Source organism: Camponotus vicinus, unplaced genomic scaffold (assembly GCF_025532165.1).
Source record: "Camponotus vicinus isolate PSW18456_S1 unplaced genomic scaffold, iyCamVici1.0 SCAF_9, whole genome shotgun sequence".
In the NCBI taxonomy this organism is placed as follows: Eukaryota; Metazoa; Arthropoda; class Insecta; order Hymenoptera; family Formicidae; genus Camponotus; species Camponotus vicinus.
In genome coordinates, this window is record NW_028141981.1 from 10,202,984 (window position 1) to 10,225,272 (window position 22,289).

Below are 22,289 nucleotides of genomic sequence, written 5' to 3' on the forward strand. Positions count from 1 at the left end.
GTAAACGATGCGGCGACGTAACCGATGACTGACATTTAAATAGCGACGTTATTAAGCGTCTTCTAGAGAACGGCTTTCAGGAGAATCGCGACTGTCTAGCCCCCGTAATTGGTCACCGGGCTTATGAGACTCGGAGGATATTACTCGTGAATAAACGTCAAAGATCAAGATGTCGGCATGATTATTCATTAAAAACATAGTTGAAAGGGTTGAACGGCGGACGGGATAGGAGGGACAGGATTGGATGTAACGAAGAAAAATAGGACGATCCACAACGAACCAACAAATTATTCCGAACCGGCAAACTCCGATTTCCCTTCCTCCCTCCTTTCCTCCATCCCTCCCCTCTTTCCCCATCCGGCCTTCGTTTGCGCCGCGAAAAATGGGGAAACTATTCGAGCGAACGGGCGAATAATGCCCATCGATCTTCCGTCGAAAAGCCGGGCGGTGGTCATTCCGCTTCGTGCCGCGTCCCTCCCTCTTCCTCGCGCTTTTAATAAATGCGTGTAAACTCCACAGCTCCGATCTGCATGTCGCATGCTGCAGTTTTCCCTCTGTCCGATGTATCATGAGAATCATATCTACATTTATCTCGCCAGCATAAATTTTTATATCTCAAAAATATATCCGTCAGGCATTTATTTAACGCACGCATAAGAAAGAATTTCTTAAAAGAAAATTGTCGAGCTCCCTCAGCCCGTAAGTATTAAAGACGAAAATAAGAAAAGTAACGATTATTTTAGTATGCTCGATATAAATGAAAGAAAATAATATCAATAAATAATAATTTCAAAATGTTTTATCTAAAGAAACTAAAATTTTCAAACTTTGTATTTTCTGATAAACCATTACATTCACGGTACAACCACACTGAGAAAAATCGTTTGATTGTATCAACAAGACGTAATAGAAGGCATTTTGGTTAAATCAAACAAGAATTTCTAGTTATCATGATAAGACTCGATTTATTATAACTAGGACGTTTAATAGACTTTACTACAAGGATTTGGTTAGTATTTTCTAGTTGGCTCTATAAAAACTTCTTGTTATATTAATTAAACATAGACACAGTGATGCCATTTTTGTTGTAAGTTTAGTATCATTACCAAGAAAATCTGGTAAATTTAACAGGAAGAAATTAATCATACACTGAGAAAAATCGTTTGATTGTACCAACAAGACGTATATGATTGAAGGCATTTTGGTTAAATCAAACAAGAATTTCTAGTTATCATGATAAGGCTCGATTTTTTATAACTAGAACGTTTAATAGATTTTACTATAAGGATTTGGTTAGTATTAGGTTGGCCAATAAGTCCGTGCGGTTTTTTTACATGTAAATGATGAATATGATATTTGGAATGATATTTGGAGAACATCTGCAATCTCTCGCGTCGTATAGCGTTTATTGGTATCGATTAACGTCTTTACTCTGTCTTGATCAATCTCAACAGGCCGGCCCGAGCGTGGTGCGTCTTGGATAGAAAAATTTCCGGAACGAAATTTTGTAAACCATTTCTGGCACACACGTTCTTTCACGGCATCCTTACCATATACCGCACATATCTTCATAATTCCTCGCTCGTAGAACTTCTTGTCTTTTTTGTCGAAAAACTGTTTTAAGTGTCGTTTGATGTCTTCGAAAGTAAAGCGCCGTCCATTCAAGGAATTTTGTAGGGAGCGAAACATGTGATAGTCCGAAGGAGCAAGGTCTGGAGAATATGGAGGATGCGGTAGGATATCCCAGCCCAGCTCCAATAATTTTTGCCGTGTTTGTAAAGACGTGTCGGAAAAAACCGCACGGACTTATTGGCCAACCCAATATTTTCTGGTTGGATCTATAAAATTTCTTGTTACATTAATTTCTTTGCTTGCCGCTAGGCGGCGAGCTACTCTTAACTTAACTCGTATTCAATATTTGCCATGAAATGTATATAAAGAACTAGTATTAACATTAAATCCAAAGTATATTTTTTTTCTCTTACGAGCAGTAGTGCCAGAAAGAGGACGCTAGCTCTCTGATTGTGTGTGTTTGAGCTGCATCCTCTTCTTGCATCACTGTTTATCAGTTTAATTTCTAACAAACTGAATTTAAAATAATTTATTCAATAATCTGGATTGAATTTATCCCAATAATCTTGTTGGAATTCAGAATATTAAACAGACTTTTGAGATTAGATGGAAAAAATTTTAGATGACTTGGTGCTGGCGAGTTTAGTATTATTAACCAGAAAATTTGGTAAATTTAACAGGAAGAGAAATTAATCAGATTCATCTGGTAATTCCTACAAGAATTCTGGTTCGTCCATTTTCCAACAGACATACTGGTTGAATCTACCAGAATTCTAATTAATGCAACTAAATTTTTTTCTCAGTGTACTCATCTGGTAATTCCTAAAGGAATTTTGTATCCATTTTCCAACAGACATACTGGTTGAATCAGATTTCTAATTAATGCAACCAGATTTTTTTCTCAGTGTATTGATTAACAAGGTCGCCTATGCGATTTTTCTTCAGATAAACCGATCTGCGTGCCGGATCAGAAGAGAATCTACGGGGTGGCGAGACACGAGGACGCTCGCGTGATATGTAGGGTCGAGGCGTTCCCGCCACCGGAGAGTTTTCGTTGGGCCTTCAACAATACCGAGGAGATGGTCGACGTGCCCCAAGCGCGTTACAAGAATTCAACCAGACATACCCAGAGCGTTCTCACATACCGGCCGGTCACGGAAATGGACTACGGCACCGTGTTGTGCTGGGCGAGCAACACGGCCGGTCAGCAGAAGAATGCCTGCATATTTCACATCATTCCTGCGGGTATGTACGCACGTAGCGGCGTATGTCCTCTCTGAATCGCTAAGGATTTCCGGGAAAAGTTCCGGAGAAGCGTCCTGCGAAACGTGCATAGCGCGCGTTTCGCGACGCCCTGCCGGAACAACATTGTGTCTATCGCTAAATCAGTGTTTCGCAAATAATTTTCGTCGGGATAGAGAGAGAGGGAAGACTGTTAACAATGTTAATGATGCGTACAGGCAAACCGGAAGCTCCGTACAACTGCACGCTGACCAACCAGACCACCGAATCACTCTCGGTGGAATGCACCGCTGGTTTTGACGGTGGTCAGCCTCAACACTTCCTCCTTGAAGTGTTCGATCAGCACACGAGAGTTCTGCAAGCCAACGTCACGTCCAGAGATAATGCGGCTTTCACCGTACAGGGCTTAGAACCGGGCAAGGTTCTGAATATGATTCTGTACGCAGTGAATGCAAAGGGAAGAAGCGATCCCACGTTATTGGAAGGTTTCACACTCAAAGTCGCCGAGAAGCAGACTGGTAAGTTGTGCTAGAAATATTTCGGAGGATGCGAAATGCTTCGGAAAGTGTTTCTTTCGTAAAGTATTATTTGAGATTATTGAGATTAATGTCGAAGAAGCGCGTGAAAATATTAACTTTTTAAACGACAACAAAATAATATGATCCGTCGAAGAATCTTTATATTCGTATATAACCATAACAATGTTGCTTAGATTCAAAATTGATGGCACTAATGATGATCGACAATATCCGAGTCAGGTAGCTTCGAGGTCTGACGTTATCGATCGACCTACGTCATGGAAATAAGTAATTTGATAGAAGCGTCCGAGCAAATTATTGGCGCAACGCCACCCTATAAATTATGAGAGTAGCCGGGAGGATGTTGGATTAATCGAATTAGCGAATTAAATTGAACGGAGCCGTGCGGATTGTCCCCTGTAACGTTTTAATCCGTTCATCCGGCCCGAATCCCCGAGTCGAACACGATATACCGTCTCGTCGTTTCTCGCGGCTAAAGACCTCATGGACCATACGAAAGGTTTCACCGCGAAAATTGAGCACCCGAATCGACAAAATTCAATCGGCAGCACACAAACACATAAGCACGCGCGATCACCTGGATGGATATTACACAGGTTACGTCTACGTTGAGGGTGCGTATGTGTGTGTACGCGTGGGACGTGGATTGTTCTACGGAACGGCCGTTCTCTGCGAGTAGTAATCTATTCCGACGTTTTCCAATCCACTTACACGAAACGGTTTCGGCTAAAAATTGACGGCGGCCCTGGCGGTGCGTAAAACGTTACGGCCAGATTTCCAGAGGGTCCGCATAGTTATATTACTCCCTTTCGAAATACGAACGTCTACGTGGCTCGTTGAACCGATGGCGGTGCTTATTTCCTCGACCCGATGCCGGCAGAAAGACGGAGAGAAATCTCTATCCCGCCGAGGAGATGATAATATTTGCAAAGCGCAAGCAGTCAGAAACAGGTATATCATGAGTAATTACGAGAATTAATCTCGCCGTCCACCTGTAATTACTAAAGTGGGAAAGATCTATGAGAGCCGCGTGAAACTTCCTACTCCCGCGAGCGGTATAATTGCTCGACGACCAGATCTACAGGGTAACACGTTGATGGAGTCTGTACAATTATTCGCCGAAATAAAACCGCGGAAAATTGATACAAGGGGGATTGATCGTTCGACCCGCTCAACATCCCCTCCTCTCGCGCTCGCAAATATTTATATTCGCGTTACGGTTCTCGGTAAAATTCTGGCATCTCGGCGCATCGAGAGTACTATACGTTGTACGATACGTATATTTCATCGCAGAGAAACAACGAGGTTTCGTAAAGTAGGAGAGGAAGAGGAGAAAGTACGTCGACTTACCGCATGCTCCATAAGAAACGTAAACCGCGCGCGGAATTACCAACGAATCCTACGCGGTTGAGCCCGGTCCAGATGCCCGAGAGAATGGATTTCGTCGAATCCATCCCTCGCTAGCCGCATTCATCCCGTAGATTTCTGGCTGGTAGGATCTCGACCGACGAGAAGAGGAAGAGATTCGGGATCTATCTCCCCCTAGAACGGATATACTCGACCCGGACATACATACACACATACACACACATACTACACATATATATATATATATATATATATATATATATATATATATAATATATATGCACACATGTGTGTGTGCATGTATATCTCAGTCTGAGACGAATTTACAAGTGAAATTGCTCTTTCGGTCAGTTTCCACGGTTCAGGTGATTCAGGCGAGTGCACATCCGTGACGTGGTGTATATGTACACCGGGTATATAAGCCGTATACGCGCGTATGCGGGCGAAATGGTCGGTTCGAAAATCGATCCACTCGCCGCGCGCGCACTAGAGAGAGAGAGGGAGAGAGAGAGAGAGAGAGAGAGAGAGAGAGAGAGAGAGAGAGAGAGAGAGAGAGAGAGAGAGAGAGAGAGAGAGAGAGAGAGAGAGAGAGAGAAAGGCCCGGCGAGTGTGAAACTTTAATAAAATTCCCGGATCAGCTATCTCTCTACGTCTCATCCCCCATGCACCGTCGTCGCCTCGTCTCTTCTCTTTCCCGAGAGAAAGCGCGGAAAGGCTCCGGATCCCACGAACGTCCGACACGAGCCACGCTAACGTTGAAGGAGCGGGCGTTTCTAAAATCTCGGCTCCTCTCCTCGTCCCTCGTGCTTCCCGATGCTTCCGATGCGGTGTAAAGTACAAATTATACATGGCCAAAGGTCACGTACGAACCGCATCGGTTCAGTCTTTGTGCATCTACGCGCGAGCTAAATATGTATACCGAAAAACATAGGTTGATGCACGACACCTATCGCAATTTTTAATTGTGATAGATCTGAAAAAAGGACGAGGAGAAAGCGTTCCATTTTCGCGATACGATCAAATACGACGAGAGAGCTTAATTCCATCTACTATTATTTGCAAGTCGTCAGCGGTGCGGAAATTTCTGGCTTACGACTGCTTGTATTGCATCGCGCGGTTCGATAAATATTATTCCGGTGGGAGGGTGTATTATTAAAAGTTCTTCCGTGTCACACGGAAAATAAACAAGGTTCGATGCAGAGCAAAGCGTAATGCGTTACACAGTATCATCGATATTCAATGTAACACAATATTCTTGTGTAAAATCAGTTGAGTACGATTTTGCAAAAAGATTTTCGCGCCAACGGAAAATCAAATAGGCAAAATAGCGATTATTACTATTAATAAAGAAGATTAAATTAAAAATTAAAGTATTAAATAAAATTTCCAGATTCGGGTCGTATTTTTCGAAAAAAAAGCAAGAAGATAATTAAGAAATATGCTGCTATGCACACTGTGCTTTATCATTTCATTCGTAAATTTCTATGGTCTAGAAATATATTATTATATATTATTATATATTATTATATATATTCGTGTCTTTCTCTGTCTCTCTCTCTCCCTCCCTTTCTCCCTTTCTCCCTCTCTCTCTCTCTCTCTCTCTCTCTCTCAAAAGAGACGATTTGAAATTTGAATAATTAATGATGTCTTTGAATTATTAATTCGCTTTACTAGCTTATCGCTTGAATGTTTTACGAATGTTCGAATATTTTCACGCGAAATCCCAATAATTTCGCATTCTCTCTCAGTATACTAAATTCAAATTAAGTATGCGAATCTCTGTGATTTACAAATTTACTGATAAAGAGACCGTACAGGAGAACAAAGAAAAAACATGGAATAGAAATGTATTTTCAAGAATCAGTTAAAATTTAAGATAAAATGGAGAAAAAGCAAAGAGGTGACGAAGAAAGGCAGGTGGCAGGTAAATATCAGGGATACTCGGTGCACTTTCGCCTTGATTAAAAATTAACGTGCACTTTGGCTGTGCATCGGAGCACGGAGTAAAAACACTCGGTCGCTCGTGACTAAAACGAGTGGCAATTACGAGCGATGTCTCTCAGGAGGGGGACCCGGGCTAAGGAAAGAGATTAAAAAACGGACAGGTAGAGTGTGCGATAGCGCGCGCGAGTACGAAGGAAAGACGTTGCGGAAGAGACGTGGAAAATTAAACGTCGCCCGGGACGGTGTTTAAACGTGGAGAGATATCAAAAGGATTCGAATTCATTAATCTTAGAAATGGTAGGTAGGTTGGTAGTCAGATGGCTCCATTCTCGCGCGCGCAGGCCAAATATCTCGAATCTTTTTACGGCGTAATGCGACTTTAACTCGTTTAATCCGTTTACTCTCGGCATTCCGTCTGGAAAATTGTCCCGCCGCTACTTTTCTCGCAGACTGCTGTTTAGTTTATCCCATCTCGCGTGTGAGTGACTCAACGCAGACAAAGGCATCGTTATTATACGCGAATAAATCAGATGTATATTTGATTCTCAATTTTATTTCGATCCGATAACGTGCAGAAAATATTAACGTAAAAATTTAAAAGATATTTAGAAAAATCGCTTTCTTTTCATCACATCAAGAAGCTTGTATCGACATACTTGCACGAGAGCAGTGCGCGTTTTGTTCACAGGTACTCCGGTACCCTTCGAGTTCACCCCGTTACTCGGGGGTCTGATCGGTGTGGTCGCTGCACTTTTGCTCCTCACCGCCACCATTCTGGCCGCGCTAAAAGTGAGGAGCGAGAGGCGAGCTCAAAGGCCAGGTGATTTACCTCTAAAGAAGGCCACCGCGCCAAGTTCCGAGGACCTTTACGACGCGGACGACAGAAATCCGGACGTTGTGCCGACCAACAAAGGTATGTCCTGAAAACTGTCCTTGACGTAACGTAAAAGATTAATAATATGAAAAAAAACATATCGATATTTTAAATAAAAAATTGCGTGGCGCGCACGCATTTCGAGCAAATTCATCTCACCATTTGCCATTTTTATTGTCAACTTGTTTAATATTTGCGTCGTTTGACAGCAAACTTTATACGTGGGAAATGTGTAAATAAAAAATTCGGAAATATCCTAAATATACATATATCCGGCGCAAAGCGCACGCTCGGAAAAATTCGGACAATGTATGAAATTATTTAGCTGCGTAAATCGACGCGCAATGCCGAATAACGCGTAACGCACATCGCGCAGCGATATGTCGATCGACATTCGCGTTTGTCCTGAAAATTTCAATGTATCTCTCTGCGTCCTACGATCGAAGAAATGCAGCGTAATGTACTCTTATTACGATGGCTGGCCTATCTATTGATGATTACAGCAAAAATTTGCATTCGCGAAAAACAAATGTCGTATTTTTTATAGGACTCGTATAAGCTTGTACAAAAATTGATTATCACGTAAACAGTATTATCGCGATAAAGAAGAGTGAAAATGACGTGTAACGATCATTTTTTATAATATTAGACATTTAATTACTTTTATTATACGTGTACGTGTGCACGTGAACGAAACGGGGTGTCTGGTTATTCCACTTTTCTCTATGTACGCTTTGGCGAATTTACTTTAGAACCGGGTTTCCAATTTGATCTGTAATTTAAAAGAATCGGCCGCGCGGAAACGAGTTCGCTATCCGTTTAATCCCGTTGTTTTATCCAGTTCTATTCTATCCATTTTTACTTACAATTTTTTTCATAAAATGTAACATCGTAGGGGAGTACACGGTATTTTTTTATAATTTTATCGTTTTTTAATCTTTAAATAAATATCTATGGAATAGATAAATAAACGATATTTAATTGAAAAAATATTAAATAAATTTAAAAATACAACATTTAATCTCGAATAAACTAAATATATGCAAAAGGAAATAAGAAAGAGAGGAATAGAGTTAACGTTGCTATTTCGGGAGTTTGACGTTCGATTCGATATGGAAATTTTATCAACTACATTGCCGCTGGCTTTCAAGCGTAATGCTTGATTGACAGCGATCGCGAGCACTTGAGCGAGTGTACTCGAGATCGGAAATTCAGCGGACTCTATTGCGAGTGCAACGCACCGCGATTCGTTAACAGCATCGCGCTACGGCTATGCTATGCGTCATTACATTGTTCGCAATAATGCGCGAGAACGGCACTAGCGCGGTTATGGATCTAGTATATGGTAACTATAGAACTTAACCCCTGACTTGTTAATAAATTACTCGACCGATTACAAGGCAGACTTGTTCACCAAACTCGCTATGCGAATCCGATACACAACGTTTCGAATAGTTACAATCGCGCGCTTGCGAGAGCTTTGTTATTGTAATTCTGCGATACAATCGTAGAGGAATTGTTTATAATTCTTTTTAATCGTAAAATCGTAAAATCGTCATTTTTGCTTCGTGGACTTTTTAAAGCGAATAACAAAATATCGATCGAGTTTATTCCCCTTCCCTCCAACAAAAGTAAATTATTATTTCCTCTATATAATTATCAGGCATTTCTAGTTATATCCGCGAAATTATACATATATTCGGAACGCTAATTTGTCGTCCAAACAAAATATTCAATGTTAATCTAATGAAGAAAATTACTCTGGACGCGATATTACTTAATTATTTAATCACGATCGATGCTATATATCTGTTTAGGTACAAATTACTATTTAATTAACATATCGCATTAGCGTACCGCTCCTCGGTAAATTAAGCCGCGTATCGATACATTCGTAATGCTTTATAGTTATTAGTTTATTACGATAAAGTTCAGTGCGTCATCACGTAAATTAGTGATTAAATTGGTTTAATATACATAAACAAATACGTTATATATTGTGGTTTTCTTTTTTATAAGTCTATAATAATAAACTCTGCGAATAATTTCCGCAGCTATATGGTATCTCTTTCTAACGTCTCTAATAATCCTTACTAAAATGGATAGCATCAATAAAATATTTCGTATTCTAACGTACTTGATCAATATTAGTTCATAATACACATGATATAAGAAACGAAATGTTCCACTTTTTTATATAAACATTTTTTACATATTATTTAAAAACTACAAGACGACAGTACGTTTATTCTATACAATATACATATGTCAAATATATTTTTATCGTCTCTAAATATCACGTGCGTTGCATACTTTATCATTTTATCTGAAAAGTTTTTTATTTACTCACGATACATTTTATTGGTTTTAAAAACCGATATTTCGAGAGAGATATCGTCTGAAAAACAAGTACAAACTTTTCAACAAAATCATATTCGATAATATTTCGTCGCGGAGTGGAGCGAGGAAATTTTTCATGTGCTTGAACTGAAAGATTCAGATTATCAGCTGACCGGCTCGACTTCCGGCACGCCGTTGGCAACGCAAAACACACCGGATGGTCTTCCACCGTCGTCCCTTCCGGCCCAGCAGACGAATAATCACCTCCAAGGACTTCCCGCCTATTCGCATAACGACTACAGCAATTATCCAACCTTGCCGGTAAGTAACGCGCGACGCGGAAGTTCTTTTCTAACGAAATTTATTAATTTTCTCGATTTTATTTGGGAAAAAATTAACATCCGACGGAATCTTAATTCTCATTCCTTTCTTCTCGTTCTATTATCTATTAAGGGGATCCCTCATTGAACGGCGAACTCTTACACGATGCAGCGTCCTCATCTAAATCCTCATCTCGTATCTCTCTCTATCACGTTATTTAGAAAGAAGATGCACTGCTTTTTCTATTCTACTTTACCGACATTTCAGGTACATACGGACCGAAATTTTTGGGCAAGTGCCATTTATTAATTAAATTACTAAACTCAATTTTCACAGTTCCACAAATTTTTATTGCGCAGTCTGCTATTGGGTATGCTATTGTTTTATGCATAAAAGCTACAAAACATTTATACAAGGCTAATGTTTTTATGAGGTTATAGTTTTAGACGCCATGTTGATTTAAGAAGTCGATAAATAAATATATAATTTTACACTTTTTTTTCTTTTTCAGCATATAATCGCTTTCGCCATGTCCGTTTGCATCTATATTTCAACCGTAGAAAAGGATTTTTAATTCTATGCAGGCAATACAAAATGGCACCTGCCCAAAAATTACAGTGTTTTGTCGATAAAACAGATAGGTTGAGAGATCCCCTAAATCATATAACGATCTTTATACATTACAATGACGTTGTATATTGCACATAATTTTATTTTAAAGATCTATTATCACATGTAATAAGCATATATATTAATAAATCTTAAAATCTTGCAAATAACGTGGAAATTGAATAGTACTTTGCTTATAAAACACATCCACACACACTTTAACGAATAACCGCTGCGCATGCAAAGGCCAATTCTCCAACAAACTAACGATTCCCTTTAGATTCCGTGTTAAATTATACTTTGTTGTCCTACTCGGTGCATACTCACATGCCATATAGTTGGTATAGCCATTACATGTAAATGGATGTTCTGATTGCACGAGACGCAAGTGAATGCAGCAAATATCGTTTGTAGCAGATAGAGATTTTAAACAATTAAAGTCGATGGTTTAAATCACGAGAGTTTCATTAGTACATTGCGAGAAGCGTTTTAATAAAATTAATAGGTTTATTCAATGAGATGGGAAACTGCAAAGTGGAGTGCAAAGGTACCGAAGAAGCGAGACAGTTTGGCGAATCCAACGCCGTTGTCGTACTCCATCGTGTCGTTCGCCTTTTCCCTTTGCGATAAGCTTCGGCTAACATTTTCGAGAAAGTCCTCCGAGCAGTGTAGTTTGAAATAACAGTATCCATCTGGAGAGGATGGCGCCCAGGCTGCGTAAAGTTTCAACCGGCAAGCGACGCTTCCAGCAGTTCGAAACTAGAAAATTGCTCTGTCCACGTTTCTTGCCGATTTTGAGAAACATTCCGAGGTCAAAGAAGTATCCTAAATGCCGAGATGATAGAGATAGTTTAGAAATGTGTAATCTTTTACCGAATAAAATTATCTCGCACCCGGTATAATGTTAATCGGCGTATTATAAAGGCAAACTTTTACGATCGCGATGACAAATGAACGGAATGAAAGCCTGCCCTTTTTTCGTTACCTTTACGCGCGTTTCCTCCTTCAAATTTTCCCCAATCTCCTACTCGTTCCTTTCGTCACGATTCGCTGAAACTTCACCCTCAATTTCACACCAAATTAATTGCTAATTACCGTTGGGATTTAAAGTTCTGTTAGTAAAACCTCGGCAAGAACAAAACTCCAGAGTGGAAAACTTTGATTATCGCTAAGAATTTTCGTATTCCATTTCACCCCCAGTTAATTGTTGTTTTTTTTTATCATTTCCAATTGTTTCACTCCTTTCGTTAAATTTGAAATTTCTTCAGAAATTGGCAATATCATTTAAGATTTCTTGCGTATAAAAATTGTCAGAGTTTGCAAGTTCTCGTGTAAATATAGATTCTTATGGAAAATATAGACAGAGAGTCTGACGGTATAGTAAAAGACAGCATCATTCGCATTTTGTAAATTTGAATTCATATTTCTTTTTTCATTAATCCTATGCCCGATAAAATCTAATGAAGTAGCCCGTTCGCTGCAAACAACTTCGTCTATGCCTTTCCTTGCTATGTTCCATCGCGAGGAAACATTTCCCGTGCTGTTTTGCGTCCAATTTATAGGAAATGGCGTCGGGTACTCGAGGGTTTCCGTCCTAAACAGTCGAAGGAACTCCCGCCGTCAAAAGTTTCCGTGATACGAGCCAACTAGTCCGGGCGGTCTCTTAGGGAATATTCAGGAGTGAAAATTTCGAAAGTTAGACCTGTCCGTATTATCTAAGTCCCGGGAATAGGGAAAATGCGCCGCGAAAACTCTTCCCTTAGTTTCTTAGGACGCTTTGGTTCTATCTCGAAAGTTGGCTGCATTTCGCATTGGGTTGCACGGGATTATTTAAACGTCCGTTCGTATATGCATTATCCCGCTTGCATTTACTTTAGTGAAGATTATGCCGCGCATACATACCTATATAACTCAATGTAATGTACGCTAATGTACTGAAATTAGCTTAATCTCTTGTTCCCCACGTGTCATTAGATATCCGAGCCGGACTTGTTGCGTAATACACGACCGATTCGATCGATCGAAACAATACGCACACTGCAATCGTAATCGGATTCAAGGCTAATGTGGAATTCAACGTTCATCGTATGATCCAATGAATCTCATTCAGTTGGAGTTGACTCTTCTCTGTGTTCTCAGCATCGCGTAAACTCGTACATCGTAGCCAAAATAATTGTATCTTTGATCGCAACCGTTGCCACACTTATATAACTCATACTACTTACGTAATTTTGACAATCATCGCTATACGATAATTAATTTCGCGTCTCGTTACAATTTTTATAAAAAAAAAATAAGACAATTCTTTTTACGACAACAGTTTTTGTGTAGCGTGTCCCAATTTTTCTTTTTCTAGCTGTCCGGCGAGGTGACGTATGCCGAGTTGTGTCTGGCGAGGCCCACCACCCTGTCGACCCTGGCGACTGACGCCAAACTGGCCAGCCTCGGTAGCGGAGTCGGCGGTCTGGGTGGCCTTCCTGGCTACGGCAGCGGCCTCGGGGTGATCGTGGGCGGCAAGCCGTACACGAAGGAAGCCACTGTCTACGCGTGCATCGATCACAACGCCAGGCCGCCCAAGGTAGACGTCTCGAACGCGCCGTCGTGCGCGACCACCCCTCTAACGACGGCGAACGTGCTCCAGGACTCTACCGTCTCCACCGTGATGAGTGGCAAGCAGCATCACCCGGCGAGGGAGGTCGTCACCGTCCGCACGCCCCTCATCTCGACCCAGGAGAGCTGCGTATAGGGACGCGATTCCGACGCGCTCAACGTCAACGAGTACTACGTCTGATATGGCCGCCGACTCGTGACAATCGTGCGCGTCCTCGTGGCCGACCTTTCGATTCCTTAGAATTTTGCGCGGCGCTCTCTTCAAAGTAAAACGTCCTCGAATTCTCGGGAAAAGATATCTCTACATGAATGTGAATATGCGTTTCGTTCGGCTGCGATGTGATCGCTCGTTCTTCGAAAGATACGAGACACTTCCGCCGACAACGACCGTCAGAAGCTCTATTGCCGAGTGGCAGCGCTCGTGTCTGCAATGGACAAACTTTGGATCGTGACAAACCATGGTCGTACAACGATGATCGAACTACCCTTTAGTAAAAGACTCGCATGAGACATGCATCAAGGATCAGGAGGATAAGCCAGAGAGAAAGCCAGATGCATTCTTTTGAATGTAATCTACTCACGCGACTTGCAATCCTATCGAGATAGCTAATTTAAACATTCAACACTGCTCAAATAATTTTGATGAATATATATCAAAAGATTTCCAATGTATCGGGTGCAATAATTGAATTTATTCGATTTGAGATATTCCATTGTGTGTTCGCGACAGGATATGTGACAAAATACCACATATGTTATATAAAATCCATGAAAAAATATAAAGATAGTTATTGTCAAATTTTTAAAAATTTCGAGAATTGTATCTATCTTTGGTGAGAATTAAAAACATTATATACAAGAAAAAAAGTTCCATATTCAAAAAGAACACACACTAGAAATATACTTGAGAAATTTTTATTATAATTTAAAAAAAAGTGTATCCTGAAGCGCCATCGATCGAGAACGTCGCACGGTTGCGAAACGAATTTATTCACAAGAGAATCGTCACCCTTATATGATTGTTTTGATTTCGGGAAATACCGGTGTCTAAAAATCTACGAGACCATGGAAGATTCCATTGGTTGACCGAAGAGCCGATGAAGTGGAAGAAAACATGTCGAGAAATCTAGATTTCTACACTTCGCGGGATGTTCGTATCGCGAGAGGCGATGTACCTATGTCTCGCGACGGCGAATGTAGATTTTCTATCCCAAGAGTATACTTTGTATTACAAAGTAGGAATGGGAATAAAGAAGATCGTCGCGCGTTGAGTGTATTTTCGTAAAATGACGCGTCTTTATCGATATGCTCCCTTTCTCCTTTTCTCTCTCGGAGAAACTACTGTGTCTCGTGTCGATTACGTCGCGACGATAAATTTCGAGGACGGGAAGGATTCGCGACGAGGAGAGGATCAATCTATTCCGCGAAAATCCTCAAAATATTTTCGCGTTGCGATGCGGAACAAGTGCGCCGCATAGAACACGACAGCGTTACGAGAATCCGACGTGAAGATTTTCTCGATGTCGGACACGTTCTCTTCCTTTTGTCGTTACCGCGGAATTTCTAGTTCCAAAAATACTCGCAATTTTAGGACCATCCAATTCTCAATCGCATCGATCGATCTCATAAATAGATTCATGCTCGGCTAATACAATTTTGTCTCCTCGCACAGTATCAATTTAATTATCAAGAAAATGATTAATCGGTCAAATCAAGCTGCTGTTCAACGATTGAACGATTTTCCTGAAAAAGCACACATATAATTGTTTTCGTTTAAATGACATGTTACACAGTTAACGTTTTAAGTGTGTCACGTTGACGTGAACTGATTAAATCTCAGTTTGTATATCGACATTTATTCTGAATTATTTACAGTACGCCACATCACGGAAACTCGCAAGGTAAGAATAAAATTGCTGATCATAAAATAAGCGAAACTATCAGTCCTCTTTTCTCGCGCGACCCCTTTGCTTTATCTTTTTCATCATTCTAGTCTATTTACACGAATTTTCTCTTATCTAAACGCGCGACGTATGAATAATATTCGCGCGAGAATTTCGCAAAAGTCGCATTTCCACAATAACTCGAGAAAGAATTTTCCCCTCGTAATGATCTGACACACATTGTCGTAAGATATTGTAAATAATAACTTTTCCTCGAGGACGAGAGAGAGGACACGGGAATATAAATTTAGATTAATTATCGAAATTATATCGTGTGCGTTGAATAAAGAGCCTATCCGCGCTCCGAAAATATGTATATTAATTCTAATTACTAAACGTACCTTGTACACTGCGCATCGTTCAATAGCGACGCGAGCATCCATGCATTATTCGTAATTCCATTTAGTTCGAACGGAGGATATTTTGCGACGGAATCGTCATTCGTGAATAAAGAGACAATAACGTTGCAGAACTGTTGAGTTAAAAGCGGCTCAACGAACGGTCAATTACATCGCGCTGTATTTTTCGAGCTAAATTAAGCTTATTTGAGAGCTTCCTTGAAATATCGAGAATAATACTTTATTTTTTATTCGAGTATCAATTTTCATATTCCCTTCTAGCAAAAAACAAGTTTACTTGTGTCACCGTGCATATCGAAGCTGATTATTCAAATTTACAATTTAAAGAGTACTAGTGTCATACGGTATTAAAAATCAGCAAAAAAAGCGCATTTGAGGATGAATAAAAAATATATTTGAAAATAATTTATCTATCTATATGCATGGATCCTTCATACGAAGCCCGCGTTTAATTTACATCGAGTCACGCGATATCAAACGCGATATCAAACGCGATGTAATTCATCGTTTAGCAGCCGATTATATCTTCACTTCGCATCGATCCCTTAAAAAAGATGACATACTGCCGTGACGTGCATTATTTTACGAAATCTTGTGGATGGACCTGTATCTTATAGGACTGCCAAACGCGCACAACTGCCATGTCGCATTCGTTTTCATTAAGTTTATCGTCGAAAATAACAAGGAACAATCGAGAGAGAAGAGTATCTTTCGCGCGTCGCCGTACGTTGTGCACCGTACAAATGTACATACACGCGTGTACATCTTAGAGATATATATACATATATTGGTCCTCATCGCGGTCACATGCAGCGAAGATGGAGTTGTAAATAACTTGTACATAAGGACACATCGAGAAAAGAGAGACTTTATTCGCGAGAGATGCTCGAGGTTAAACCCCTACGTCTTCTTTGAGGGACGACAACAGAACAAACACACGAAGGATCGTTATCGACCAATCCGTTAACGATATTACAAGAGCTACGTATGTTCTCTTCAAGAGAAATTGTATCGAACGTTATTGTCTTGCCGATCCACGGGAAAGGAAAAATACGTTGATTCTAACACGCGTGAGTCGTGTTTTATTTTGCTTTCAAAAAATTTCGTGATTTTTATTCAAGATATTTATCTGGTATTCTCAGTTTCTTACTTCATATACAGGGTGTACAAAAAGTATGGAATCCCCTGAATAACTTGGAGAGATTTCATTTTAGAGAAAAATGTTAAATATAATACATATTCATATTCATTACAAAATATGTAATTTGCAATTGACAGTTATAAATTTTTTCTTAAAAATAACTGTGCGTTTTTCTTGTACCAATTGATTCCTCCCATTATTTTGTGCATAAAAGTATTGAGGTAAGATCATCGAAAAATGAATATTTTACGAGATATTTTATAATTTATGTAAAATTAAGGAATTACTTCGAGTCTTATAACTCGAAAAGTATTTAATGAAAAATAACTTAATTATAGTGTTTTGGAAAGCTCTCGAGATAAACTACAAGAATATGTAATAAGAAATAAGGATTTCCATTTAAAAAATTCAAGATGACCTTCATGTAATCTTGACAACGCCACGTGTGGTCATGCTGATAAGACTAGTAAACAGATATTTTAGAGCTCTACAACTTTTTGTATTTAACATTTTTCTCTAAATTGAAATCTCCAAATTATTCAAGGGGTTCCACTTTTTCCCTACTTTTTGTACATCCTGTATAATTCTAATATGTACATTTTTTTATATATATAATTATTACTATAAAACAATAATAAAAATTTTTATCGTTCTTTCTCGTGGCTAATCGATATTAAACGTACGATATAAAATTCGTTATTGATCGTCGTTGTCATCGTCGACGCACAAACGAAAAAAAGTCGACGGGATGAGCGTTCCTTCGTGCGTACACATACGCCCCTTCGTAATTTGTAAGATATATGCTCCGATGTACAGCGCCGAGATATTTTTTCAGAGTGTGCGTAATACAATACCTCCGCGTATATCGTCAAGTCTTGGACGCCCAATTAGGGAATCGAGGCCCGTTTAAAGAGCGGGCGGGACTGTATAATTAAACGATTGGATTGCGATTAATGGTCAGACAAAGAACTAAAGATATATGTATATGTACGTATGCGCATGTGTGCTTGTGTGTACGTGTATGTGTGTGCGCGTAAATCTATCTTTCGTCGTGTGCATACGTGATAGAGCATTAAGAATAATAAAAAAGAGATATATATGTGTGTATGAGTGAATATGCGCTATTTCACGATTTTCTCACGTGATTTATTGTAATAAATAATTAATTCTTCCACGTTTTACTTCGATCTGGAACATTTTTTTATCAGTCGACAGGCACCAAAATATGTGCTGTCTTAATATTATATTTTTGCATATATTATTTTTTAGATGTTAAATATACTCGCGCCTTGCTTTCCATTGCAGTTGAATATCGTAGCTATTTCGCAATAAAGAATTTTTCAAGAATTCAAGAATGAAAGGATTGAGAGACGAGACGGTTCTTTTTCTTTTATATCCGGCGCTCGAACGAGGTCCAAGTGGACGGAGAAAAGAAAATTATATCTCGAGTGCTCCAATCAAATCTCCGTAAAATCGATTCTCCTTCCAATTCAAAAGGTATCTAACTAGTTGCTTTACTGTTCTTCTTTTTCATATCCCATTCTTGTGCATTATACTATTTGATATATATATAAAATTTTGTATTTTGACATATAATAATGCAATTTTTTTACTTATATATCACTGCAGAAAAATTCCTGTACACAATCACGACTAAAAATACTTTAAAATGTGTGAAATAAATTTTCTTTCTATTGTTTTCACAAGAGATAAAATTCAAGAGATAGCTCTTATGTAATAACTTGAATAAAAAAAGAAAAAAAAACGGTTTGACATTTGATCAACACAATGGACTTTGGTTCGCTGAAGTTATAACTTTACGCGTATCACGTGCAACACATACAAATAGTCTGCAGTGCAATAACTGCAATAGTCTGCAGTGTAAATCCACTCAATGCGTATACCGGATATATCCGTACACATATACAAAAGTTGGATTGGCGGCGTCCTTCCGGTTTTCGAAAGTATTTTAAGCACGCGCTCCGTTAACGATCATGTGCCGGTTTCTCCTCCACATGCGCCTCCTTCGTAAATTCTCGCTTCTCGCATGCTACAATACATTCCACGTTTCCTGTCAAATACCGCGGGCACGTTTCGCTGCCACGAAATTTTCGACCCGTGATAAAGAAACGACCGGACCGCGGAATTTCGCGACCCAATTTCGTATTCTCGCACGGAATGAGCAATCGTAAGCCAATACGATTCGCGTGTTTCCCAGACAGCTGCGATATTTAAGTCGCATGTCATATGACACAATATAGATTATTTTTCGATAAATTAAAATATCACTGTGTGTATATATTTCGTACAATAATTACATTTGATAAAATCGGTACGAATAAAAAAGCGAAGTGAATTAAAAATTTATGGCTAAAATATTGATTGTCAATTTTGAGGATATCGCAATATTCAAATTTAAATATCGTATTTTTTAACGCTAAAAATTTTAATAATTTTCTTTTATTGCTTCTATCTGTTTTATATGTAATAAAGAGATTATTATCCCATCATTGCATTCCATTCTAAAGATATATTGTATTATGTTTTCATTAACGAAGTAATTAATTATAAATTAATTACTCATTACTCAAAGTCTTGCTCCGATTAAAATAGCTTCTCAATTGATCAAAGTATGCGAAAAGCAGACCGTTCCGAACCGACGGTTAGATCGCTCATTCGTTTTACCGCAGCCTCCAGAGCAAAGTTACGCCTTGTATATCGCGTCTGCATTGCGGCGTACGTTGCATCCGCGGCGGGGGAAATCTCGAAGCCAAAAGTGGTCCGGGTCGGCGCCTCGTGCCAGTTTCAAAAGAAATCTCCCCTCTCTTTCCCATTATGCGAAATCTCTATGCCGGTTTATCCGAATCTAAAAGTCAATTCTTCTCTCTGCTGCGTGAAATCTATTAATCGGTACGAAAGCGTCAAAAGCCCTAATAAAGCCCTCAAAAGTCCTTTTTTGTAGCGGAATATTCATTTACGTCGCACCCACGCGTATCACCCGCCGCGATAACCGCGCCGCATCAATCCCGGACTTCCCGGAATCCGTAATACATCCCCTACCCCCCCGTAATACAGATATTCCGGTGCATTCTCTTGAATATCTATCGGATATCGAAGTGTATCACCACAATGTCCACATTTCCGCGTATACGGAGAATGAACATTAATTGCCCATTATGTCACACATCGAAAAATACGAACCCGTTCGAGCGAACACCGGCTTTTCATTCTGTCCGTCTCAGGTATTCTTCGAGAACCCAATATTCTGTTGCATTATTACATTTACATTAGGTTGCAATATTAGTTTAATTTCTAATTATTGTCGTGATTATGAATAATCAAAGGGAAGACAGAAAACAATCGAGTACAACAAATTTGATGGTTCGAATTGATAAATTGTATAAAACATACTTCTGCAAACTTGATTTTTGAAATATTGTTTTATTGAATATTATTTTGGACGATAGTATTTTTTCGTCTTTCACTCTTTGCTAACATAACTGCGTTCTTTTTTATGCAAATAACGTGAACTGTGCGACAAGAAGTCTGGCGAATCGCGCGTGTATGTTGAATTGTACATAATCTTCTGACCGAGTAATCGTGTGCGTGCTCGTTTGTACATTCTTCTGTAAAATCGTGGTTCGCGTGTCTGTGAGTGCGAATGTTGCATGAGATTTCACCTGACGAGCCTGACGAGAGAAACGCGAGCGTGTCAAATATTGAAATTGCGATGACCATACTACGTGTATCTACAATAATTATAGATCTCTCTCTATAAATATATACACACCTCAACGTAATCAGAATAAACGTGTTGATATGAAAAACGATACGAGATGTGAAGCGCCTGACGATCTTTGGACGACTTTAAAAAATTCGAGAGTGCATATCAAGATTTTGTGCAATTATTCCTGCACGATATGATATAATATTTAATTTTTAATTTTCGATGCAGGAATTTAAAGTCCACCAATATTCGTCAGAACTAATTTATTACCACCTTTGCAAAACTCTTGTGAAGATTCGTCTTTGTAATCTGATTACAGGTGAGCGTATCGTCGATTTTATTTATTATTTTTTTTAATTGCGATATATCAAGATTTTTTGCAATTATTCCTGCACGATATGATATAATATTTAATTTTTAATTTTCGATGCGGGAATTTAAGTCCGCCAATGTTCGTCGAAACTAATTTATTACCTTTGCAAAACTCTTGTGAAGATTCGTCTTTGTAATCTGATTACAGGTGAGTGTATTGTCGATATTATTTATTTTTTTTTTAATTGCGATATATCAAGATTTTTTGCAATTATTCCTGCACGATATGATATAATATTTAATTTTTAATTTTCGATGCGGGAATTTAAAGTCCGCCAATGTTCGTCAAAACTAATTTATTACCTTTGCAAAACTCTTGTGAAGATTCGTCTTTGTAATCTGATTACAGGTGAGTGTATCCTCGATATTATTTATTATTTTTTTTTAATTGCGATATATCAAGATTTTTTGCAATTATTCCTGCACGATATGATATAATATTTAATTTTTAATTTTCGATGCTGAAATTTCAAGTCCGCCAATGTTCGCCAGAACAAATTTATTACCACCTTTGCAAAACTCTTGTGAAGATTCGTTTTTGTAATCTGATTACAAGTGAGTGTATCGTCAATATTATTCATTTTTTTTTTTTTTAATTGCGATGTATCAAGATTTTTTGCAATTATTCCTGCACGATATGATATAATATTTAATTTTTAATTCTCGATGCTGAAATTTAAAGTCCACCAATGTTCGCCAGAACAAATTTATTACCACCTTTGCAAAACTCTTGTGAAGATTCGTCTTTGTAATCTAATTACAGGTGAGTGTTTTGTCGATATTATTCATTATTATTTTTTAATTGCGAAAAGACACACCTCTTGATGATATAATAAAATTTGGTTATACGTCGCGGCCAATTACGTAATGTACGTAATGTACGTAATGTACATCCGCATTAGATATTCCAGAGTAAAAACGGCGAGATAGTATGGATAATAAAGCAGGCGAAATTAATACTGTGTATTACACCACGGCGAAATTAGAAGTGGCGCTGCCGTAACGAACACACTTTGTCGCATTTCCTCCTATTAATTACGCGAAGCTCGAAGCACGGAGAGCCAGAGACGCCGAGTTTCATTATTTCATTTATCATGCACCTATATGCGTGCGCGCGCGCATGATAGTGTGTAATCTACTCTCGGAAAGGCAGGATTACGAGGATATAGCGAGGTGAGAATTCGCAGAGCTCCGCGAAGGGGGTTACCTTCTCTATCTGGCGCACCTATATATATCGGCCGGAACGACCTTCACGTGCCTCTCCTCTTTTCCGCCAATCCAGTTTCCCCGACACGTGCGAGCCTCCCGCGAGTCTTCCCGACAAGATA

The 22,289-nt window shown here is 39.1% G+C and overlaps 1 protein-coding gene across 6 annotated transcripts in view; it reads left to right on the forward strand.

Moving 5' to 3' along the window:
* The window catches only part of LOC145976668 (nephrin), a 372,381-nt gene extending 355,195 nt beyond the window's left edge, over window positions 1-17,186 (forward strand). For 3 of the 6 annotated variants that reach the window (XM_083107939.1, XM_083107938.1, XM_083107941.1), the window contains 5 exons: window positions 2,518-2,817; window positions 3,033-3,332; window positions 7,336-7,578; window positions 10,034-10,200; window positions 13,166-17,186. In XM_083107939.1, the coding sequence (XP_082964065.1) occupies window positions 2,518-2,817; window positions 3,033-3,332; window positions 7,336-7,578; window positions 10,034-10,200; window positions 13,166-13,555 (1,400 nt within the window). In that variant the 3' untranslated portion in view covers window positions 13,556-17,186. Of the gene's footprint in view, window positions 1-2,517; window positions 2,818-3,032; window positions 3,333-7,335; window positions 7,579-10,033; window positions 10,201-10,711; window positions 10,795-13,165 lie in introns of those variants that run through there. The other 3 variants (XM_083107942.1, XM_083107940.1, XM_083107943.1) reach the window with 3 other exon arrangements.
* The last annotated feature ends 5,103 nt before the right edge of the window (window positions 17,187-22,289 follow it).